At 42.6% G+C, this 26225-nt stretch overlaps 1 protein-coding gene across 1 annotated transcript; it reads right to left on the reverse strand.

Moving 5' to 3' along the window:
* Positions 1 to 20539: 20539 nt before the first annotated feature.
* On the reverse strand, positions 20540 to 22575 carry LOC122411149 (uncharacterized). Its single transcript, XM_043419715.1, has 5 exons — positions 22471 to 22575; positions 21407 to 21486; positions 21245 to 21319; positions 21026 to 21154; positions 20540 to 20853 (listed from the first exon to the last, which is right to left on the reverse strand). Exons 2-5 carry the CDS (start codon positions 21479 to 21481, stop codon positions 20671 to 20673), a joined length of 462 nt encoding a protein of 153 aa, XP_043275650.1. The 5' UTR covers positions 21482 to 21486; positions 22471 to 22575; the 3' UTR covers positions 20540 to 20670.
* Positions 22576 to 26225: the final 3650 nt, after the last annotated feature.

Raw genomic sequence — 26225 nt, forward strand, 5'->3', positions numbered from 1 at the left:
TCAGAGGACATAACGTGGGTTACCAGGGTAAAATACGAGACGGACGAACCCGGGTTGAAGGAGGATTACCGTTCACGAGCGAGGGACAAAAATGACTCCGAAGTCGGTACACCGGAATTATATGATTCACCTGGTTCCTATTTTACGACGTTTATATTACACGAGATGCTGGAGCCAAAAAGGTGCCCGCTTCTCGAGGGAGAGCCAGCGCATTCTCTGCTGCTTCGTAATTTTCTTGTACTCGAGCTACTTTTTCATATTATTTCGTACTCCGGGCCACGCAGTCTCGTCCGCCGAGATTCTCCGCAGCATCCTGCTGCGGACCATCCGCTGTTGCATACTTCAAAGACGGAGATCCAGTAGGAGAAAAAAAATGAACCGGACGGAAAGACAATTTCGGGTATTTATTTTTCCGAAAAATTAAACTCCCCAGATAGCACGGAGACTAATCTTCGACAGCTGCCAGACACGTTAACCCGTCTCTCTGACAACTCTCCTCACGCCCATTCAATCTTCAGACTCATCTGTTTGTCCAAACTCTCAAATCTTCCGAGTAATGCCGCGCCAGTAGCGGAGCTTCTGTCGTATGTTTAGTTTATGAAAGAACCCCTCGAGGAGGCCCGCATTCGGGTTTATTTGGAGAGGGAAAACCGTACGAGATCATGATGCCTGGAGCATGAACGAGGAATTTGGGCCTAGAACAAATGTTGATAGAAATATTGAAAAGAGTCGTCGGGATGGAGAAAATTCATAAAAGTTGTTGAAAAATTTGAGCACGAATTTTTTCTACCGGCTCTAAAAGTAACGACACAAAAGTTGAGTCTCGATCTGATGAAGCAGCAGAAATTTCTTCATCGACTTCTCGCGCAGGTTAATCAACATTATTCGATTCTCTTCTCGCCTCTGCCGCTCCGTGCGTATAAAAAACCAGGCACATGGATCATGCTCTTAATTTTCGGACAAGCTTAACACTGAAAATTTTGTTTTAATTCAATTTTAAGAAATGTGCACGGTCCTCCCTTGCGAAGTGAACCTCCGCTGGATCCTTTCTCGCTTCAAGAGATCCTCCAGTTTCGCTAAATGAAGCGAACTTCCAGCTGAGGTTGTAATTGATTTTTTCGCGGTCTCTTGGCTGTGTGAAAGAAAGACTAGAAAAAAGGGTATCAAAAAAGGAGGAAAAAAGCGTGCTTTCTTTGACAGCGGGCTGGGACAACATGGGAAGCCCCCTGCGTTCCCTCTGTGTGTGTGTGTGTGTGTGTGTGTGTGTGTGTGTGTGTGTGTGTGTGTGTGTGTACATTTGAGCTGGCGAAAGTATCGCATGGACGCCCTTAAATTAAAAGCGTAGTCAGTGCCGGCAGCCTCTCTCTCTCGCTTCCATTTTTTGTATTCTTTAACTCCGAGAAAACGAAATAAGAGTAATCGTAATGGTGCAAGACCCGGCGTGCGGGTTAAGGCCGAGGGAAGAGGGAAAGTCCTCCGCTGTAGCGCACACCCAGAGAATTAAAAACGTCGGGGTGTCGCTGAAGAAAAGTTTCAACGACGTCGCTCTCGGGGCTCTTGGATTAATACCGGCTACGCTGGAAACCAACGTCATTGGATTAGACTTCCCCAGGAGAAGAAGATTTTCGGATGCATTCGTAGTGACACACTGAGCCAAGTTATTCTGCACGATTTCAACGAACTAAGTTGTTGTCGAGACCGTGCGAATCGCTTTTACGTCTTGTTAAATACGGTCAACTTCACCGCATCCAAGTATAACTGTGATTGTTAAATAAAGTAATTATCGTTAACCAAAGATTGATAAAATAAAAACCGTCGACACTCAACCTCATTTGTGAATAAAAATTTTCTCTCCTTCTACAGAAATGAAAATAAAGTTAAAATTCATATCTCGATGATCATTTTGTTGCACAAACGCTTATACTCCTCACCACGAAAATGTCATTCGAAAAACACTCTGGCGCAGAGTTAACCGAGAGACAACGAGGAATAACGCGATGAAAGAGCCACAAATACATTTTCTTTAGGTAAAATATATATTAATGATGAATATGCTGAGCAGAGGGGGTCCCAGTTTGGATTTATTCTCTTTCTTCTTCCTCTCCCATTTTCGGCTAATGCGTTAAAGCGCGGGTAGTTGTATGGATCGTTGTTAATGGTAGTTATAAGGATGCATTAGCCTGATAAATAGTAATGGGTTTTATTGGCGGAAAATCAGAAGATATGAGGATAGAAACGAACGGGGAATCCCCCTTTTCTTGTTCGTTCTCCAAGAACTCGGGCGAACGTGAAGCTACAGTCATAGACCAACTTTCGGTCTCATATTAATACATCTACGCCTGGGCGCGTGTATTGGTCATCGTTTTTCTTAAGGGGGTGTTTTTGTGCGCTCATAGAGCACCGGCCGAAAGCAGCCGTTACCGACCATAATCGGCCAGACGTGGATCTCGAGTTTATTATATTTGCCGCACCATAAGGATCCTCCATCGGCCATTTCTTTGAAATATATAGCATTCTTATTCTTCATTTCGTTGGATCATTCACGCTCCTATACGACGTTTTTCTCTTTTGCCAACAATGAATGTGCGCTGAACAGATCCTCGCGAGTTTCTCATCGAGGCGTCTCTCATTTCTCATGGGTGCGGCCAAACAAATATCGGGACAACGGAACTTGGCGAGACGAAAGCAAAATTCTTATCCGCTCTCCCACCCCCGATTTCCTTCTTTATCTTCTCCGACGTCGATCTGCTTTTTCATGGCTAACGACGCGCTCGCAAAATCTTGTAGAATCGAAGGGTCAACTTTGCGCAGATTGAACCAGTCGATCCTGGGAGAGCCATCGGAGGTTTGAACTCCAACAAAACTCAACATTTTTTTCCCCTACAATTGTACTGATCGTTCCGAAACTTGCTGGAATAATTTTGAGCAAAATTATTCCCGTTCCAATTCGACTGTCCTCGAGATCCGACGAAAGTCTAAATCCAACGATTCAACGATCTTTCTATAGCTCGACTCACAACGAGAGAATTTTATGAAGAAGAGATGAGCGTGGGATCAAATGAGTAGAGATTCGTCGGGCTCCCTTATCGTCTCTCTCTCTCCCCTTTTCTCCCTTGTTATGCCGCACCATGCGCATTACAACGCATAAAATATGTTGAACGTTGTGTTGTGAAAAGTAAAAGACAAAAAAGGGGGGAAAGGGGAAAGAGAGAGGAGGCACAGAGAGCTACTTATCAGGACGGGGCACAAGTTTGCATTGCACCGTAAAATCCACAACGTTATAAAATTCGTAGATTAGAGGAATGATGGAGTATAACGCTTGCGTCACGCGCTCTTACGCCTATAAATTATAAGCGACTTATTAAAAAAATGCATACACCGCGAGTGCATCGCGGACTCTTATCGCCGGTGCGGTGATAAAAAAATTGCGTTCTCCTCGTATCGCCGTGATTCTTCGGCTATGGGCTGTATTTCATCTGATATAACGTTACATTTCGTCACCGTGTTTGCGGTGGAAAAAAATCGTGTTAATGTTTACCGAGAGTATTTTTAAAGCGGTTTCGGATCAATTTTTATATTTCTTATGAGCTTCTCGACGTCGAAAGTACATTCAAAGGTTCAATGGCTCGTTGAAAGAGGGAGAAAGAAACCCGAGACGAGGAAAGTCACGTCAGAAAACCAAGGCCCGTTTCTTTCGTCGAATTTTCTTTAATTTTTCATGCACCATCAACGGAGAGTGATTGTTCGACGACTTAACGTCTGAGTTTAAGAAATATCGGGGAGTTCGGGACCGCTCAAGCCGCGAAATAATCTCGAGCCCCGCCATTTTGAAGATATTTTATTTTGGCGCATCCGTAGGGTGAATCCTTTGTAATTCTATGGGCACATTATCGACACCTGAATTATTTCACGGAGCTATTGTATGCAGAGAAATATATACATTTATTTGGGCAAGCGGACCCTCTTTCGGTAGGTTCACCCTTAACGAACGTTAACTACCCTTTGTCTTGGCGGACTGCTGGCAAAGCGGAGGAGAGTGCCGAGTAGCTCAGTGTACACCGAGAGAAAGAAAGCAGTTATACACATAAGGGGAGGTATGGCTAAGGGAGGAAAAAGGAACGACTGGCCATTTTAACCCCTTTTCCTCCAGAGACATAAATAATGATCGTCGCTAATTTGGCTCGCCCGGCTACCAGCGGCAGCCCTTGTCCATGCCGGTGAACGTAAACCGCGCAATTATAATGCTACCACATTAGAATTTATTCCAGATCCTGTACCTCCGCCACCGTCCAGGCTCGACTCCTCCTTCGCAACCTTTTTCTAAAGCTTACGTCCTTAATCCAATTTATATATTTATATATAGGCATGGATATATTTTACATATAATTTTTCCGGCCCGAAACAACGATACTATCGGCGTACACGCGCGACCGCGGATTTTCCTCGGCGTCCTTTCCGAGTTAAGCGCTTTAATTAAGTCAACGCGAATGTTGCCTATCGTTAGGGATATTGGGCATAATTTTTGTCGCCTTCTAAATACCTGGGAAACAAAAAAAATGTCGTTAGCACTCGCTCCAGGGGTGCTGCCGAAGACGCGGGCTTAGCTCTTTAAGCTGGGAACGAAAGTCGCAAGTAATGTCGCTTAATTCCTTTTGGTGAAGATTTCAGCGACACGGTTGGACTCGAGTATCGTAATAACAGTCACTGCCTGACGTCACTTTCCAATAGATATTCGTGCAGCTGCCATCGAATTCCCAAAGCTTTTTGTTATCTTGTTCGTGAATGGTGGAGAGAAAAAAAAATAAAATGATGAGCCCCTGGAAATCCTAGGAGCGAAAACACATGGCTCCATTTCGAGGATCCTCACATTCACAACCCTCCTTAAGTGGGCACATGAGGAAAACTCTTTCCAGAAGAACAAAAAGTGGGGAAATATACGTTCGAACGTAATTCCGATGGGAGTGGAGAGGGAAGCTAGAAGAACGGGCCTATCGCTTAGAACTGCGTCGTAAAACTTTGTTTACTACCGGTTGAAGTTTACAGCCATTTGTACTCTCGCTGTCAGCCTCTCGTTTCGTTTTTCCTATTCACAGTCGGTATATTATTTGTTTGCTTAACTTCATACCGAGAACTTTTAGGACAACTATGAAAATCCTGTGCATCGTTGAAACACAAATTGGAGGTACAGCCATGGATTAGAAGCAACACGAAGCCAACGGTTGAAAAAAAGCCAGCAAGGAGCCTGCCGCACTTCCATTAACTCGAACTAATCAGTTCCCAGGCTCTTCCATTTTTTCAATAGTCACACGGAGATAATCAAATGGTAATATTTAGGGTGAAATTCACTGTAAAATTAACCGGATATATTTTACTGCGGGGACAAGTTAACGAAAAATATTTATTCCAGTAACGCACTGTAATATTTTCAATATTTTGCGGAATTTTCAGTTTTATAATAGTAAATATTGCAGATAGTGAAATTTATGGTACCTATGTATACTAAAATTGAGAAAAAGTTTAGTTAATTTTACTGTGCATCGCGGTAAAATGTCTTTGCCCTAACGTAGCTATCGATCACTCCTTTCAGAATTTCGTAGCACACTGAAGCGGTGATTTAAGCACTTCAACGAAGGGCTGAGCATACAAAAAGAATGGGGAAATAGGCCGATGCAGCGACAAGATACCCCTGCCATGTCCCCAGTGTAGCCGCATCCTAGATTAACATTCGTACGGAAATGTTGACAGTGCAGCGCGGTAAAATTCACCGCACGAAGTCAAAATTCACTAAATGCTCCGGTGAAAATTCTTACTGTGAAAAATGAATATTATCTTTTTACACTAAAATTCAATTTCTTTACCACAATAATATAATGAATTCGTCGCCTCATTGTCGTTACTGAACGGTAATTTATCGAATTAAATTATCTCCGTGGCGTGTAAAAAAAATCTTAATCTTTTTCGATCTTCCTTCCCATCGACCGAGTGTCATGAATCTCTGAAGATAATTTTCATTGGAAAAGAATCTAACCAGCGAACGAACGAGACCTTTTTTCCAAGATCCGTGGCACTTTGCAACATCCAAGCGATCTTCGAGCCCGACTTTCAGGATACTCTATAGACGAATGGGTTGTATACCACAATTCCATATCGAATGACTGCTCATACGTAGTACAGCGTGAGCGGCTGGCTGCCCCGGCATGGAGTGGCACCTGACAAACTCATTGGTCTGACAAATTGAATAATTCGCCGTTCAATTGCTTCGTACGGATATACGCGTCGAATCTGCTATCCGCTATTTGCCACCCTCGTCCCTCCTTCCCTCCGGTTCGCGTTCACACACGCTTTCATTGAGCTCCCTCTCCGTGTATCGGCCCGGCTGACTCTGGATACAATCAGTTGGTGGTGTGCACATTTGTGCGATGAGAGAGCGTGCGGTTGTGTGGGTGAACACACACACACAGACGCGGAGTGTGGCACCGGCGCCACAGCATCGCGATGCACATCGAATCCGCAGCCCGTGCGTTTTCACCCCTTTCCTCGCCCTCCCGCCACCCTTCCTCTGTCCTCTCCTCCGCGTACAACGCAACAATACGCGTTTCGCGTTAAACTTAACGCCTCTGCGATCCCCGGTTACCAGCGTGTCACACGGAGATGGAGCTCGCACATATACACGCGTTTCTCCATGCTCGCACACCCGTTCGTATAATTCACTCCCTCTTCACTCACCCCCTTTCATTCGCTATCGGATAATAACCCTTCCTGCTATTTTCAAGAGCCCACTTCATTGACGCTGATACACTTCGCTGGCGCTCGCTCCTATGAATATTCATTTATCTACACGCGCCTTTTTTTCATCTGTTTTATTAACAAAGTAAACCCGTCGACGGGAAGGCTGTTTGGCTCGCGTTCACTAGATTTTTATCGCAGTCATTTATCGTCGATCGAACGATAACCTGCTTCGGGTCTGACTCTCCGAATTTTCTATTGCGACAATGTTTGTTTGAGGGAACTACATTTGAAATGGAAATATCGTGCGAATCTAATATTTCTGACTTTAAAATGCGTATAAACATCGATGACGAAATATTCGAGTATATTGAACCATCGAAGTAGCGGCACGAAAATGCTTGTCGAAAACATTATTTCATTCGTCGATGTCTCAATAGATAATGGTACGCTGAGCAAAGTTTCAAAAAATCGTTAAAATTGGAGTGGTAAAACGAAAGTATATGGATGAGAGCGTACATCCGTTGGGTAAAGTTATGACGCGAAAATGTGCTTTCACGATTATTGTAGAGTCGAGGAACATGCTGCACGAAACGGTGCTGAATGCGGACGTTACAGATAAAATTCGATGGATCGCAATAGCACTATGAATATTCTGTGAAACGTAAAACACGAATCGACGTACCGGTAGATGCATTGCGATATGTTCGACTCGGATTTATTGGATATGCGAGTAAACGCAGAGGACGATGAGGAGCGTGGGTCGTGAGCGCCGCGGTGGCAAATGCTTCGAGATCCGTTCATCTCGAATATCGAATCGTTCCACGCGTTATGGAGAATGCTCATCGCGGTGCATGGGCCAAACTGTCGCGATACGCGGAGACCGCGAAAGGGAGAGCTGGCAGGAGGAAGAGAAAGGGAGAGAGAGAATGGATGGGCACGAGCATTGCGGATGTTTCGGTGGGAGAAATGGATGTGAATCGTGGAACGAGAGACACGGCGAGAGAGTGAGAAAGAGCGAGAGTGTGGGGGAGGATCGTAGGCCGGGCATGTGACGTGATCACACGGTGTGTGATGTGTGAAATGGAGCACGGTAGCCGGTAATTATATGTATCTCCTCTGCATCCCCTATCGCCATTTCTCAAGCGTATATAGATATGTCGTATGCACATGGATGGGAGACTGCTGAGGTTTACTGCACCGTTCACTACTCCCGTACATATGCGAACCGATGCAATAGTGCAACAACGGATTTCGGAACAGAGTCATATAGAAACAGAGAAGGAGAGCGAGAGAGGGAGGATTATGTGAACGTATGAGTACGTCGGGGAAAGCGGTGTGGAAGGGTGTTCCGCACATCAAGAAATCAAGCTCGATGGACACCACGTGCGTGTGCTTTGGATCCCCTACCGATCCACGAGCTGCCTTATATAGTGTTATATAAATGAGTATGTATACGTTGTAAATGTACATAGACAACGCTTGGCTGCATCATTGTCCACATCAACGTTCGACCACCGCGAAATTGACCCTGGCCAATGTCCCGGATTCATCAGTGTTCTGTGCCTCGACCGTTTTTTTCGTTCATCTCGCAGCGCGTTGAAGTAAATTAGTGAAAATTTTGTTGGTAACGGCATGCTGGCTTTCGCCAGCATTCTTTGGAACGTTGCTCCGTTGGCGTATTCGCGTTTGAATTCGACTCGCCCATTTTCCCTGGCAGCAGATAAAACGGCGACGTTTCCAATCACGATTAAAACGATTTTAACGAGGAAAGACTCGCGAATCGCAAGAGTCTAGTTGACACTGTTTTCAACTTTCATCCTCATTTTCTACGTCTGCCAATGAGGAGACAAAACAGACATCACGGCCGAGTGCTTCCAGGCGGAACGATTTCAATGCGCATCCAATGTTATACATGCATACAAAGTATACATTCATCGCATACACCAAATGCCCGGGTGTAACTGCACGGCGCCGGCTGCACTTGCAATAGATGCTGCATGCACCGCCCGCACTTTCCCCCCTTCTCGCTCCGTCTACTCGACTCCTGCTCGCTGACTCACTCTCACTCATCGAAAGGCTCGTCTATTGCACAAATCACACGCATTATTGACTGCTATTGTATCTCTGCCGCGTCGACGAGCCTGTTCACATTGTCTCGTGCCGCGTGCGTGGAAATTAAACGCACGCAGGCGAGTGGGGAACGCGGAGAGAAAGAAAGCGGCAGCGTATCCACGGGCATACATATGCGCGTTATTATTCACGGGCTTCGGGATTATATCGGCCACTGATTTACATTCGCCCAATCCGCGGTGCATTCTGGTCTATTGCTACCACTGTATTTATCCGATTTCATTGCTACAAATAAACAACGGATATTTCATCGAAGTCAACATTTTATTTTATTTTTATAACGATTGTTTTTCCCTCCACATTCCTGAGGATCGTTTTCGCCTTTTTTTTATGGCGCATTTGGCATAAAAAACTATGATTATCGTATTTGAAAAAAGTTTTACGACGACAGGGAGAAAATTAAACGGAACAATGAGAAAAAAATCGGGGCAATAACTAAATGTCTTTAGTTAATTAACATCGGCTTGCAATAAATAAAAAATTATGCGCGAATCACTAAATTTTTGTTTGTATGAATTAACTAAACGAGGGAAACCAAACCTTTTGTTCGAAGAACTCGGAACATTTGTTTATTTCTACTTAATTCACGTACACTTTTATGACGTTGGAGCAACCCAAATATCGTCACACAACCCTTAATTTTGTTCATCCAAATCGCTATCTATTTGAATCATTATCTAAATATTTTGTGATATTTAAAAAATATTTCGTCGTGTAAATTGAACATTTTTCAAGTGTTTCAACCAAATTTTTTTCTCAGTGTACGAAAGATCGTAGTTTTCATAAGAATAATATTCAAGAATGGTCCAGTCAATAATCTTTTGATCCTTTCGTAAGCGTAAAATGATTAATAAAACAGAAGTGACTAAAGAGAGTGCTATTAATATTTAGCGTGAAATTCATTGTAAAACTGACCGTGATATATTTGACTGCAGGGACAAGTTAACGAAAAGTATTAATTCCTGTAAGGCACTGTAAAATTTCAAAGATTTTGCGGAATTTTCAGTTTTATAATAGTAAATATTGCAGATAGGACGTTAAAATGAAATAAAACTCCGGTAAAAGTTCCTACTTAGAACAATAAATATTATTTAATTCATAGGAAAATTCAATTATTCTCCCATAATAATATGACGAATTGCAGCTCGTCACCGCACTATCGTTACTCGCAATAATTTTTCAAATTGTATTCTCTTCGTGGACTCGGTTCCAACGAATGATAACGATCGTTTAAACTCTTCCTTGATTCTTTCTCGTAAGTAAATTTGTTGACAAATCGAAGCGCCCCGCGAGCACTCGGAGTGTGTTTCTGAAAAATATCAGAGCCTAAACTCTCGAGAAGTCAAAGCAAGCACTTAATAACGTACAGGACACGTATACAGATATAAACCCGAGCGTGGTATCACAATCTTGTAGGGTACTTGAGACACATACTCGCTTCTAGTCTGCACTATTACATGCCAGGAAACGACTACCGCCCTGTAAAAGCCCTTTGTCGCCTCGCTCGTTGGCGAGGGCAATGTCTGCGAGACAAACTGGTCGAAACACAGTCCCTCGACGCCGTAACTGACGTGCACATCAGCAGAAGCATCTCAACGACGATGACGACGTCGACGAAACGCTACTGTTGAGAGTCTGGCAAATTGGGATTAGGAGCTTTGCCCTGAGACACAAGGCCACTGGGCCACTAGTCCACCCTCGTCTTCAGCTTGTAACCCCGACTTAACAGGCTCAATTGTTGTGACGAGAAAACAGCTGTTCTCTCCTTCGCACACACATACACGTACATGCTCCTAGTTTTAGCAAATTTGGTCTTAAATTTGTCTCGCCTGAACACACTAATCATTGTAAATTATTCATCAAGGCATCAAAGTACTTGCTCGTAATTGTGATCCTGAGAGAGAGCAACAGAATTCGGTTTCGTCGATAAGGATTTCTGTAGAAAATTCGTTTTTGTGTAATTCTTTAAGGTAGATCATGCTCGAGGGATCGTATTTTATGAGTGTCTTAATTGGATCGATTTTTACTCCCTAATTAAAGATACAATCACTTTAAATTAATGTCAGAGTTATTAATTCGAAATTGTGAATAAATTTTTTCAACTTATCTTTTGGCGAATGAAATTACAAGCCATTAGTTAATCGGGGATCCATCAACGGAAAACACAACGGAAAACACAACGGAAAATGGATCATGAAAAAATTATTAATAAAAAGACAGACGGCTATGCCAGGAATGGCCCAAGCCAAGGAGAAACAAAATGCCGAAATAAGCAAGTGTGAGGTTATACGATAACTAATAAGACGAATCCTTTAAAATTTGATATGCCTGTCAGTCGACTATCCATTCAAACTCTGTGCAAATTTCAAGACTTTCTTAAGAAAATTGTTTCGTGCATGAACTACCTTAAGAAACAACGATCGTTCCAGAACTCCGATCTGTTATTCCGAGGCTGAGTACAAACAGGCATTTCTCGATTGATTTGAAAAGCCAGTGGAAATGGGATTTGTTCTGAGAATATAATCAGAAGCTTACCAATGTCAAGTGCTCTTATATCCTGACCTGGGACAAGCGGAGCTCTTTCAAGATTGACAGATACCAGCCTCTGGCATTTCGAGTGGATTTTCCTCGTCATTTTGTACACTTGCGTATTTTCAGTAGCTCAGATTTAGTGTGTGTATATAAACGATCTTTTTCCCTGTTTACAAGATTCTCGAGGAGTGAGACGATGCAGCATGTTTATTTAGGAACTACCCAAATAGGAGTCATATGTCGAAAAGCAGATCGAAGATTGTCGGAAGGTCGGTCATGAAGAATCTTGAAAAGATCCTTCTTTCTTTCCTTACAAATAATCGAACGCAGTCGTCACATTTTCCTAATCGTTTATCAAATCAATCCACAATATCTCCACCTCAAAAAGTCAAACAACAAAATTTCGATCAATGAACTTTCTCAGGACGGACAAACTCCTACAAAAATTTTTTCCTGGTTGCTGATATGACGTTCGAAAGCAAAAAGAGAATTCATCGTAACACCACAACGAGAATTCACCTCGAAAGAGGTCAGGCTAGTCCAGAAGCTGTTTTTTGGCGTTTTTAATGTCTTTACATATAAGCTCATGCTTCCGCAATGAAAACGCATGTATAATAATACCCATCTGAATGGACTCGCGACGATTTCATATGCTGCGAGTATACTAATATGAGTTTCGTACCCAAGTACATATATTAACGTGTCCCGATTTGCACTAAACTGTATCCTGCACTTCGTAGAGACTCCGGTGCGCGCATAGCCGACCAAAAAATTCTACTCTCTCGTTCTTTCGCTAATAAACTAAATGCGGCATCGGAAATGACCGAGTATTATTTATATACCTCGTACGAGCGTTGAACAGTTTTAATGTGTTCCAGTATACACTCCTGTACACAGGGACACACCGGGCAAGTTTATACAACGCAATAACGTTATTAGGTGGCTGGCATCCGGCATAAATTTCGCCACCACCATGGACCATCACCACACAAACGCGCACGTTCACTCTACTATTTGAGAGCCAGCTTCCATCTTTCTCCCACGCACTCCCTCCATCTTTTCCATTGTTTTTCTCTTTTCCTCTGCTATACCGAACCGACCTATACTTGCCCACTCGTTCCGAAAAATCACCCTCATCCCTCCAAATCCAAGTCCGTGCATGCTGCCACCAATTTCAATGCATACTGGGCTACAGGCCGATGCAACAGCGCGTCGGATTCTCCAACGGTGCATGGGTCTTGCCAAGTCTTCGAACCCACAATTTTCTCTTAATTTCTCGTGTCTTTGTCGATCTAATTCGGGAGAGAATTCAAAGAAGTTGCTAAGAAATTGAGAAATTCCTTGTTGGAGCAATAATAATGTTAATTTATGTCCAATTCTCACTGCTCTGAGGATCCGATCGACCCTTTTCGAATGCACGGAGCTGTTTGGCATGCTGAAAAATTCTTGTTGGACTGCAGCACCTTGAGTCAGGATAAAACAGTGAGAAATGGATGGAGTTTAAGAAAACTTACGTTGGAGAACTTTCAGGATTATATGTTCTGACACTCGATCAAATTTTTTGTTGTTAAATTTTCTTAAAACGCCCTGTACACGAGACGGTGCATTATCTATATATTAAGCAGAGAATCCGAGTTTATTTCCGCGGGTCAACGCGACTGCGCTCCGGGTTCTTGATAATAATTATTGCTCCACCTCCACACATTGCCACATTCGAGGACCCATGGGTCGTGCCGGCCGGTGGCAGCGTATCCATGTAAATAAAGGAAACCCTCCCGCGCTTGCGATCTCGTTTTGTCTCGTTAATGAATATAATTCGGGAAGCCCTTCAGAGAATATGAAACATTTTTCAAAATAAAAATAAATATTCGCACAAAGCGTCGGAGAGTCAGCCTGGAGAACGAGGCAAAAGAAAATCCGAATGCTGCAGATATTCCGAGCCGAAACAAAGAGCCCGGTCAGCTTTTTCATTTATCATTCCTTCATTTCTCCTTTCTATTTCATCTACTCGTACAAATAAATCATTTTTTTCAGACGAAAAACATTCGCATCGAAGTTACTCCCATTCAAGTACTCTTTCACTCGGTTGTTATCAAACTCTTTTTCAATATTTATTTTTTTCATCGACAATGTTAATTACACTCGCAGGAACGAAACATCCTGGATCACACAGATCCAGGAGCTCAAAACTAAAGCAACTTTTGCGAATGGCTTCAACTAGCGACTTTTTCCCCACAATTTTACATTTTTTCGATATTTTTCATTTGAATTTTCGACCACGAAAACTTACAGGTCGATATCGAAAAAGCTTCGCCAGATTTCATGCCGAATGTTCTTGAAATAAATTCGATTCTACCACCAAATAATGACGCAGGCGTTTCCTTTTTCTAGTTTTAATTAGATTGGAGCGCTGAGAGCAGGCTGAAAAACGTTGAGGCTAATGTGAGGTTTTTCGGGTTCGAAATCCCATGGCATACCGTGGAAGTAAGCGAACATTTATAAACGCTCCAGCAGTCGTCGTCGCAGCAAACGCACTGCGAATTATTGATAATCGCATCAATATTCGAGCGATTGTCAGTTGTACCGGTGCACCGGGCCGGACTCGCTGCCCTCGCGCTTGTTCTGATAATTTATGCATGGATTACAGCGAGTGTATCGATGCAGCGTCACCAGCATAGCTGTACATTGCACACCGCGTGTATGGATTTAACGCGTCTGCTAGCGATTAATAACGACGATAAGTAATAATATAACAAGTCACAGAGGCGACGGTGCGTGGTATAACTTCCCGAGCGTCAACTCAACTGACGATTCGTTTCAAAATATATTTTCCGACAGGAAAACGCAGAAATAACGGGACTCGGAATAGCGGATTTTTTTGACAAATTGCACGGAGATTCATGAAATCGTTTCAATTCAATTAAAATTATCGCATCGCCCGGAATGTTTAATCAAATATTTATGCAACAACAAATATTTATGCAAAGGCAGAAAACATTTTGTGAAGAATTAAAGTGAAAGAGGGTACGTTGACGTTTCGAACATTGTTACCGCTTAATTCCGGTGAAGTTACACCGTTGAATATTTAGTCAAAAATGGCGGCACACCCTGGTAGAAATTCGCGTGAAAAAACGGTATTTTGCGTAACTAAATGGAACTCGATTCAACGGATTAATGAGCGCCAATTAAATCAGCGCGGAGTGTTGAAAGAGAAACATTTCGTATTGAAAAAAGGGCAAGAATTCCCCCGGCATTGAACCCACAAGATCGTTATTTCGATCGAGAGAATGAAATGCGTCATTTTGCTCACTTCACTTTTTGCTTCAGATTATCCGCTATACAACTTTGTATACGTGCCTAAGAAATCGCTCGCATAGCATGTGTTCGGGTCGCTCGAGGTCGTGGCTCCGCTCGAGATGGCTCCTTTCTTCAGAGATTGAAAAAAAGAGACATCGAGCGATAGGGGATGAAGATGAGGAGCGGAGCGATTTCAAGAGCTCGGCGATGTATCCATGGGGCGTTACACGGCATCGCGACTTTCCTCGGACTTTTTAAAATTTCGATCTTCACATTTTCTCCTCGAAATACGACCTCGTATAGCAAGATCAAGTTCCATTGAATCCCAAAACCTCAAATTTGTCCTCAAACTAACGAGTTTCTCCGGAATCGAATGCGGAAAAAATCTGCATCGAATTCTCAAAGTCATCGTACAAGTCGCAAATTCCTCTTCGATCTAAATCGCCACCATTCAACGTTTTCGATGCACCGCTGAGTGTTGCGATCGACGAAAAAAAAACTGGAAATCCAGGCCCACGAAACCCTCGAAGAGCCCATGCACGCGAAGCTGTCTGCTTGAAGTACATCGGAGAAGGCTTTTCTTCGTCGGGAGTGCAATCAGTCGTTATTGAGAGATGGGTGATGGGAGGAGCGGATAGCAAATGCGAAAGAGGGAGAGGGGTTGAAGCGAGAGGGGGATGAAAAAGAGTATCGGAGAGTGAGAACTGCAGCAAAATGTTGTTGCCTGGTGTACGAAAGGCCAGGATTCCGGGTGGTGACATCGAGATGACAAATATATATACACACACGAGATGAGAGGAATCGGCGGTGGAAACGATGGGGGAGGCAGGATTTCGCGATACATTTCTATTGAAACATTGCTTCATTATGTCCGTGGTGAATGCCTCAACGCTCACCGACCACGGCTTATAAGGTAAATTTTAATGAACCGGGCTCTGTATACGCATAGTGTACCGTCACAGAGAGAGAGAGAGAGAGAGAGAGAGAGAGAGAGAGAGAAAGAGAGTGAGGGAGAGTGATGCAGAAAAATAAAAAAGGTAAGAGCAACGGTTGGCGAGGGAGGGGGTCGAAAACGTGAGAATCAAGCGGGCACGAATTGAGCAACACGCCGAGGCCTCGTTGACTTTCTCTCGCGGTTTGAGCGTGAAGCGTTAAATACGTCATTAGTCAGTATTGCGAAATAGGGTTGTTGGAAAGGGGTGGGTGGCTGCTCTCCGGCCTCTCACTCAACCCTCCTCTTTTTCATCCGGTTCTTTATTTGTGTTTATTAATTCAGGCACAGGATTGAACGTATCATTTACATGCACGTATTTATGAAAACGCGGACGCCCCGGTGAATTAGTAATGCACTCGTGCGCGATTCAACGGCTGCGGGGATACATCTGGCCAAATGTCATAGAACGTATTTATATGTACGTTAATAATACAAACACATAAAACGCATCGTGTATATCGCGTGAATATATTTATCATTCCTTCATAGCCACTTCAGGCGAGTCCTTACGACGTTACAGTCGCCGCTTGGAAGTAGACAAACCTGCGGAGCTTTTCATGCCAACTCTACCAGCGATCCGGACCAAATGTTGTTAACGGTTTTCACCATTTTTCTCGGGACTTTTTAGTTTCCGGCGACCCGATTCAATAGGCTGGCACTGAACTCCGGATGAAGAATAATCGTCCCTCGAAACGAGCTCATTTTCCTGTCACACTTTCAAGTCAAAGATTCTTGTTGTTGTGAAGTTACGAAATGAAATCGAGGCCTTTTCGTCCAGTTTTTAAAGTGGAGGATGTTAGGCTGACACAGAATGGCCTGTGGATATGCGTACATGCGAAAATATAGTGCAGGAGTTAAACTGCGAGGTGTGCGTTGTGCGATCCTCATTGCGTCTCCCCAGGGGTGCCAACATCTCAATCCACCTTATTCACAGCGAGTGTTTCAATGTGACGATGTACAGGACACTTCAGTTGTCGTCTAATTGGAGTCGCGCACTGACTAATTTCTTCAAAATACAAGACTTGATAAAAGTAAGCGACGAAAGCTTCTATGTATCGTGTGAATATGTCTAATATGCACGTATAAATATATTTCCTTTCATTTATTCCCATATCACACGCGTGCAGCGACGAATCATTTGAGCTTCTAATTAAAGAAGTTGGCGCAAAATTTTCGAGCGTAAATTGACAGCTGTTATTGCATTTTTCAAAGCTTATATATTCAGAAACGTGGCCAGGGAAGTTGACTTTAAATTGTGATTAAAATGAATTTTCATTGAATTGAGATGAGTCGTGGCGTTGCTGCCTGCGAGGTTCGATTTCCCACCCATTTTTCTTCGAATCAAGCTACGACGACGAGACTCAATTGAGAATGTATTCCATCCACGGATCGGCAGTGGCGCAGGTCGAGTTCCACTCGCGTCAAAACGTTAACGAAAGTTATTTATTAACAAGGATGCGTTCGACGTGAAACAATCGACGTCAGGTCGATGACACGTTTCGTCGGACACTCAGCGGAAGAGCAAGTCCGTATTTTCACGAGGACATATATCCGTGCGCGTTAAGGATCGTGCGAGCGCAGATTTTCGGACTTTCGGCAGTCCACGAGGGATAAATCAAAAGAGTGAAGTGCGTCCGGCAGGAATTTCGGCATATTTATGAAGGCAATCCAATGATACACATTCCCGGTCGCGTTAATAGTCAATATTTCCATCAGAAGCATACCTACAACTCACGCCCACGAGCAACAGCATCAACGGCGATGCCTACAGTGCTCCAAAGTGTGGAAACGCACGGAGCTTTCGCGGATGGACGAATGGACGAATCGTTATGTATATAAGTACGTGAACGAACGAACAAACGCTCTGTAACAACGCTGCGCAAACCAACGCGTACTTTATGAGAGTTCAGGGGGTATTTGACAGCTCGGCCGACCAGTTGTTGCTATTTATTCCCGCATTACATTACTCCGTTACCGAGTCGAGTGTGTCAGCGGCTAATTTGCATTATAAGTGCACACCACCAACCCCCCGTGTCGCGTTTCACCCTCTCGCCCCCTCTTCCTGTTCCCCTCTCTCTCGCTCTATTTATCTATGCTCTCTTATCCTCTCACGGTTCCGTTGATGGTATCATCGTTCGCTTATACGTTATGGCGCCCCGTTGACGGATCGTCCGACGTATCTTCGTGTCGCGCCCCGTTCATACGTACAACCCTTAACCACCCTCACGCTCTTCCCGCTGCACACTCTCTCTCGCTCGCTTCCTCTCTTTTCCACACTCTCGCGACTCATTCACCCGCAGAGAGAGAAAGAGGAAGAAGAGTCCTCGGGTTTAGTGCACCAGCAGTTTCCGCTACTGTCATCAAAATCATGCTACTCTGATACATGCGGACCGTCAATTATTCCGACTCTCGCACAACATTTCGAAAGCCATGAAAGCTCGAGTCATTCTCTCGAGGAAAAATTAAAATCGCTGGCGTCACGATTTTTTCGTCGAAAAACTGGAGATATGCCGTTTTTAATTGCACTTTCTCTGCTTTGTAACGAACGTGACACAATCTTTATCCTCGGAAAATATTCGATTTGAGGTTTTTCCAAACTTCAGAATTTTTCGTCTTCGAAAATAATAATTTTGCATGCTGCGAAGAACACGAGAATACTTTATCGAATTTCTGATTTCAAACGTCCCTACAATTCGTAATTTAAAACCTAGAACGTTAGTCCGACGTTCAGCAAGTGTATCATACGCTTCCATATACAATGTTTCTGTAGGTGGGTACGAATGCTCGTGTCATCGAGAATGTATGGTATAGGACTCGTTATAATTACTACTAAATAATTTGAACGACGACGAGTGGAGCGCTCAGCAGTGGTCCGGATGTCCAGTGAGCGCGACAGATGTAAATTGCATACGTTTTCGCACATGTTTCCTCCACTTTCCTATGAATTTCCCACGAGTGTCTGACCTCTGTATTCCAAGCAGTACAAGTATCCAGTCTGCTACTATTTTTGCGTAAAAATTTAAGCTCACCGTGGCTCGAAGTTTCCGAGCTAATGGGAATTTATTACGCGTCCTCGGGAGCACACTTTTTTGCGGGCAAATCTGCGGGGACGCATTGACGTGACATTTCTCGTTGGAGTCGATTAACGAGATCGCTATTTTCATAAATTTATAAAGCTTAATTGTACGAGGCCTTAATTGTCGTTTATTATTACGTCAACATTGATAAAAATCTCTTTAATTTCGTTGTGATGCTGCTGTTATTACACTCTTAATATGAAAGTTTATTTAACCACGGGATGAGAAACGATTCGATGAATAATAAGTTTATGAAACGATGAAATCCATCGTTAAAAGTGGGATGCGCATCCAACGAGGATTCGAATGAAATATGCATTAATTGAACGAATGAATATTCGAGGATGTTGAATTTCACGATGTAACGAAATCCAGCTCTCCAAATTATCCCGTCAATTTCACGAACGTGCTTCAAAGTATCTGCATCAATAAATAAAAACGACGAACACATGCATCCGGGAGCGCTCCAGACGGTTATAGAAATACATCGCGAATGTGGGCGCACGGTAATACCATTTCGAGAACGCTAATTACCAAATTCAATGAGAAATACAAGATAAAAAGCGAGTATCGTGGAAACGTCGATTAAAGGATGAAAGCGATCCTCGTAAATCCGCTCTTCGTCGCTCCGCGCGCACATTTTTTCCTCCTATAATATGCGAATTATGTTGCACCTCCATCCACTCAAAAGTGTAAACATTAAAGATTTTTTTTCCACGAGCCTGAAGGATGAAACGTCGAAAACAAAACAAGCCCGAAGTTCAACAATTTATGCCGATTTTCCGTGAACAAATTTGCCTCCCTCTGCCGTTGCTTCCGGATGTGCATCCACGTTTCTGTTGACTTGACTTTTTCAGCGAGAGCATAAGAGACTGGGAAATTTCCATACGCGTCTGTGAAGGAGAAACGATCGTCGAGAAAATAACTCATTTGAAGATTGGGGGAACGCCGTCGATAGCAGCGACCGAATGCGGCATACGCCACTTCAGTTACGACGCATGTAAAACAACGCGGATGTGCCGCCAGCCTCCGATATTTCTACACACGAACAATGTATATTTATATGTGCATCGTGCCATCCGTGTTATCACAATATTTCGGTAGAGAACTTGAACATCGTTAACCCTCTTCGTTCACAAGCGGCGTGCAGTCGCGAGAGCCCCTCAAAGCGTCCTCCCCCTCCGCTCACGTGCCCCCAGCACAACGCTGCGCGTTCCAACACTCGTCTCTCCTCTTCACGACCCCCATTTTCTTCACACTCAACCGCTCCACATGCACAAACACGTACATCGACTTGTACACACCGAAAGGACGCAACTGACACAAATTTATATCGCGAATCTTCATTTCCACTATCAACTGTCAAAGCGTGCACTTTTGTTTGGCCACATTCGTGTGAGTGAGCGAGCGAGAGCCAAACCCTCGCAGCTTCTCAACACTTCCATATCCAAAAGCTTCTCGCTTCCACTACCAACGACTCCAACTCACGATCTCTTTCTCCACGAGCTTTACCTACCGCGAGCTATGAATCTATCCTGGCAAGTGACACCAGACAAATATCCACTCACACTGGCTCGTGCAAGTGCGTAGCTTTCGACGAGAATATCCGTTTTTCCTTAAAATGAATGTTTTTTGAGGTACATTACTTTATTGATATTTTATAGGTTCATTGCTTTATTGGCCTCATCGGTGGCATTGACAATATTTGGCGTCAGATCAATTTCTGCATTTTGAGTGCAGGTTCGTAATCAGCGACCTCAAAAACCCCAGGCTACCAATTTTCGTGGATTTCCGTGGGTTTTTTTCAGCGTTTTGGGCACTCGGCGTAAAAAATGTCTTGCCACCGAAGGGCTTCAAGTTTTTTAATTTATTGCGTGGTTCATAATCGAGGGAAAAAATCATTAATTCATCCTACTGGAATGTCCTTTTCTTCGTTGTTGAGGGTCTCACAATTACTGAGTTTCTTTGCTGATTTGGGTTATTGGTGGAAGGAGTCACAATGACTGACGAACGGCACGTGTACTGGGGACCATCTCCTCGTCGAGGTGCCACACGCCCCGATTCTGGGACTTTACATTCTCCGCCTATGCAAACCTGGAATTACCGATAGTCAGTAATTAGCGAGACGTCATTGGTTTGTCAAAACAATTTCAGATTGATGAGGTTTTTCTCGCTGCATTTTATGGGAGTACGAAAAACAATCAAACGGATGCAGGAGCTTTTATCGAACGTTCTCCAAGTAAAGTTATTCGCGTTGGTAACTTACTTTATTAGTTGTACATCCGGTTCCATCTAAAACTGGTCCAGTAGAGACGGCTTCATAAATGCCAGGAGAAATGAGCTTTGCACACCAGAGTTCATCGCACCTGAATCCTCTGGCCATGATATTTTGAGACTGGTGAAAGAAAAGTACAAATTTTTGATATTGGAAATAATACCTGTTTGAGATGAAAGTATTTCTAAATTCCGTCAAACAAATACTCACGACGCAGGCTCCTTCGAACAAACCCCGAGCCGTGCATTGCAATTGTCGTCCATCGACCGCCGCCATTTTTCTACCCTAGAAATATTTTCAAGAATACAAAGGTCAGGCAATTTTTATTGGCCGAACCAGCTCAATTTTAGTCTGAATTTGAACTTTTCATACCGAAAACGTGTTCTTGGCCATCACGGTGCTTAGAGCCATGAAACATGCTAACAAGAAGGTCGAACATCGAAGCATCTTTGCTGAAAAATAAAGCGTTTACGATTTTTCACATAAGTCGTTTATTGGGAGTTTTTATGATTCAATGCAACAAAAATTGGTCAAACGCGAAGGACCTTAATTCTACCATCTAAACAAGTACTCAACGCAATCGATTCTAAAAGCAAGTTCATTATGATGTCTACCCTAATCAGACGGGCAAAAAAAAGACTATTTTCACGAATTTTTTTAACCCGTATAAATTATAAATATGGATATAAAAAATGTTGGGCCTAAAAAATACACAAATTTTTTTTTTTAATATTTATCCTACTAAATTTTCGTAAAAAAAAATGGAGGAGGAGACAGTGCCAAAAAAAATGGGTGTGCGCTGTTGATAAAACCTCTGAAATGGATGATTGGAGAAAAAAAAATAAAAATGGTTTTAGATTCAATAAGTAAATGGCTGTAGCGCATAAGAGTTTTGATTTTTTTTAAAACCACAAAATGGTGGCCACTATTCCAAAAACTACGAAAAGACACATTTTTTTCATCGTTTTTTTGCAAAAAAAATAGCTCCGCTCAAAATTTCAAAATTCGTATGATATGCGCTATGTCTATAGTCACAAAGAACATGTGGTAACATTTTGATAAGGATCGGTTGAATAGTTTCGGCGTTTAAGCAGCTGAGTAAACATCCCTCAAAAGTAAAGTTAGGCTGCTCAGATCTTTGTAAAATTTTAGTATGATTCTTTTAAATATGTATATTTTCGAAAAATGCAATAAAAAAAATCGGTTTTTCAAACTTTAATTAGGGTAGACGTCTTATCTCCGGAAACGTGACGATAGTTTTTGGCAAGCTTCTACGAAAGTTTGAAAAAACTATACTCAGATTGCAAGGACTTGGTTGTATGGAGCCGAGTCTCATAGGTATGAAGAAAAATGAAAACAGTAGTTGAAAAAATACGAATTTACTTCATAAGCAATGTAAGTTGGCGTTCGAAATAAAAAAACAATCAATTACTTACAGTTTGGAGAAAACGCTCAGCTCTTGTATGAAGAAATCAGACACTCCACTGATGAGGGAATTCTTCAGAGCCAAGTTTTTAAAGAGTCATGCATGTCATACAAAGACATGCATAATTGAAATTCAACTTCTGACGTATTTTCGTTCCAGCTGTAAGCAAAGCAAATAACTTAATAAGGAAACTTATTGTCAAAACATCTGATCCATTAAAATGGACCTATTCCTATGTTTTTCCTTGAAAGTTCAACGATTCTCAACTTCTTTTAAGGACGTTCACGACTGATAATCGAAGACAAAATTTTCGTATTCTCTCGGCTTAGTTCAACTGTCACTGTGTAGCGCGCGCCCCTCTCCCTACTTCGAAACTTTTAGCACGGACTCTATGCACTAATACGAATAAGGCTCTGGCGCACCCTATAAATATACACTAATACAAATATCCTTAGAGCGATGCGGAAATCTGGCAACCTTGCTTGCCTGCTACGTACTTTCAGTAGTATTCCATTTTGTATAAATTAATTTATTTGTTATTGTTGATAATTTTTCATATCTCATTTTAATATTTATAATCTCGAATGCTAAATTGAACATTCATATGTATGAACAACTTATTTTTATAAAAAAGTGTCATTCCCAAAAAGTCTCCAAAAATGAGAGCTAAAATGTGTAGCCATAAATGCTTAAATTGACAATTCTTTATGAGATAAACCGTTGAATATGATGAAAATAAATTTCTGCCAGTGGGCATGCGCGTGAAGTCCCTCCCCCTTGCCCTTACGTATCATTGCCCGGCAGTGTTGCCGCTACACAACGGCGTCATCCCTTTCATGCCGTGGCAAAATCACGCTCGCAAAATCGTCAAATTTATAGCTTTGAATCGTTACTACGTATGAACGACACGGCTGAGCATCTCTATTTTTTTATATTTTATTCCTAATATCAATATCTATCATGATGCATTTTTTTATCAAATACTATAGAAAATTGTGACTGCTATTTATTAGAATGTCTCTCAAACTCATGATTTGCTTATACCTTGCATGTTAAATTTCCCAACTTCAACAACGAATATCTCCACTTTGGTACGGGCATGGTCTTCAAAATTTTACAAGTACATTAAGGAAGCTATAAATAGTGTGTCATCTAAATTTTAAGAAAATCTATAGAAAATCGATTTACTCGTGAACGTCCGTAAGGTCGGTTTTAGTTTGTCTTTGAGGTAATAACTGTTTCGAAGACTGGTCAAAAAGTGCCTCATTTTCACATCAATTATTGAACAAATGAATTTGCAAAAATTCACGTGGTTGATCGTAAAGGATCACTCAAGAATAATATTCAAATATCAATATTCATATTTTTCTAGGTTGAGAAGCAATGCTCTTCTACAAAATTACCTCTCGAAATTGGGGTAAAACTCCGAATATTGTGAAATTAAAAACAGTGATTTGTGAGCAGCAATACATCAAAAGTTCTTTGAACTCTAAAATTATTCAAAAAAACTACGTTTAAGCAAATGAGCAGCCAATTATTTGCCGTCATATCAATCAAGTTTGTTTATCTTTTCAATACTTTCCAATTTTTTTCCTCATAAGACGTGTCTAGCTCTATTTTTTCCTGCAGGTGTTATTTGAATATTACTTAAATATTTTATAAAAGTACTGAGAAGTTCTGTTCATATTCATATATATTGAATTTATTCCATCAACGATCGCATTATTCGTAATCGCGTAGTTTCGGTTGTTCACTTCGATGAGTGGGGTCGAGAAAATAATTTCGCTACAGCCGCAGTCGCTCGAAAACGTTTTCATTACAAAAAAATCATGCAGACGTCGAGTGTCCTTACAATTGAAAAAGAATGGAACCGTTCGCCGAGAGTGGAGCACTGCTGAACCCAGTAAGTAAAAAAAAGTGGATAAAAAAATCAAAATTTTGCATGACAATGCTTCTCGAGTAAATTTCAAGGCACTATATTTTTTCGACTAACCTTTCGAATGAAATTTATGAAATAAAAACCCTGCAGTGTGATCTTGCTCGACTGAAGTCAGTAAGAAAATTCTCGGGTCATGAGCAAAATCACCGAAATTTCAACGCAAAAACTTTTAAAAAATTGATGCTGGGAGATAAGGGCACGGGTGATCGTACAGATGCGGAATAAAAATGTTCCAAATTTGGGTGAAACGCTTTTTTACTGTTTCCATGAAGATTCGGGATTGAAAAATCTTCGAAATCAGTTGATCTCATTGCATAGCTCATAACTCTCGTTTTTTATTGCGCGTGCGGGTAGTTGAGAGTTGAAAAGTATAAGGTATCCGACTGCGCAGTGAAGTACAGCCGGGAGAGAAAGAGAGAGAGAGAGAGAGAGAGAGCACACGCGAGAGTCCAGACTAATTCAATAATCCTGGTCGTGGGTTAAGCGAGGGGCCAGATGTATGCAACTGTGGCCGCAAAAATTGGAGCTGGGGGCCGCGATGATTCCGTTAGTATCTCGTTCTTGCGGTCTCCTTGTCCGTGCGCGTTCATGACTCACTTTTTGTCTTTATTGCACGAGCGGACCACACTGGATCATATGCGGCAAAGATATGTTACGAGGAATAGTAGATTTACAGGGAACTCGGTAAAAGTGCCGCCTTCTTTCTGAAACGTTAACGCTTCATCCGTTGGTTGGACGCGGGACGAAAGCCGCGGAGCAAAAGTGATCGCGGTGATTTATCGCTGTTGTTTGTACAATTACCGGCTTTCTCGGCACTCCCAACGACACATCCTCACCTCCCGAGCTATCAAAAAAGCTCGAGAAAAATAAGCAAATTAAATGCCCACTAGACATTCCCTTCGAAATTATTTCATTTAATTACAATCAGTGCTTCCGTTCCTGGCAACAGATCCTGACCCTTCGGTCGGTGTAAGTCTGCACATTTTCCGGTAATTATTACAGCGAATAAAAATTTCATGGAATTATATTTATTCCACAAATCGTTGCAGATTCCACGTGATCAAAAAAGATCAATGAAATTCCAGTCGAGCCTCAAAATCGCCGAGGATCTTGAAAAAAAAAACGAACACAATTGATTGAGAATGTTTCCCATAATTCCGCAAGACTGACGATCTGTCAATGAGTGCAATCGCATTCTCAAACGGTACACGAGCCCCGTATTGTTCCTTATGAACCGAATACCTCTCGACCGTCCTCCGTCAAGTGAGTGATCAATTTTGCCTGATCGAGTAGGAACTCTGAGCTCGGTCGCGATGCAGCATCCGGGAAAACATAACGCCGGACTTTTATCGAGTTGAGGAGAGGCGCGGCACAAGATCTTCGAGTCCGTCTCTCACTCGCGAGCGACTCGCATCAATTTAAGTTTTTTCTTGCGCATGAGCGGGAAGAGTCGCGCGAGCTCGAACTCCGTTGTGCACATGCACGGAGGCACACATGCATACGGTGGATAAAAAGCGAGCATGATCTTACGATTGTGCGGGCACAAAGCGCCGACTGCGACTGAAAACGTTGCGGGAACCGCAGCCTCTATCACTCTCTTTTCTATCTTTTTCTCCGTTTCTTTATTCCTCTCTCCTTTTTCGTCTTTTCTCTCTCTCTCTCTCTCTCTCTCTCCCGATCTCTTGCGATTTATCTGCCTTTCTTTTCCCGAGCATTGGATCATTCGACTCATCAACGCGATTCCTCCTCTCTCACTCGTTTGTGCTTATCCTCATTTGTCGATCTCCCTCCTTCTAGACTACCCTCAATTTTCTCTCGCTTACTCC

Source organism: Venturia canescens, chromosome 5 (assembly GCF_019457755.1).
Source record: "Venturia canescens isolate UGA chromosome 5, ASM1945775v1, whole genome shotgun sequence".
In the NCBI taxonomy this organism is placed as follows: Eukaryota; Metazoa; Arthropoda; class Insecta; order Hymenoptera; family Ichneumonidae; genus Venturia; species Venturia canescens.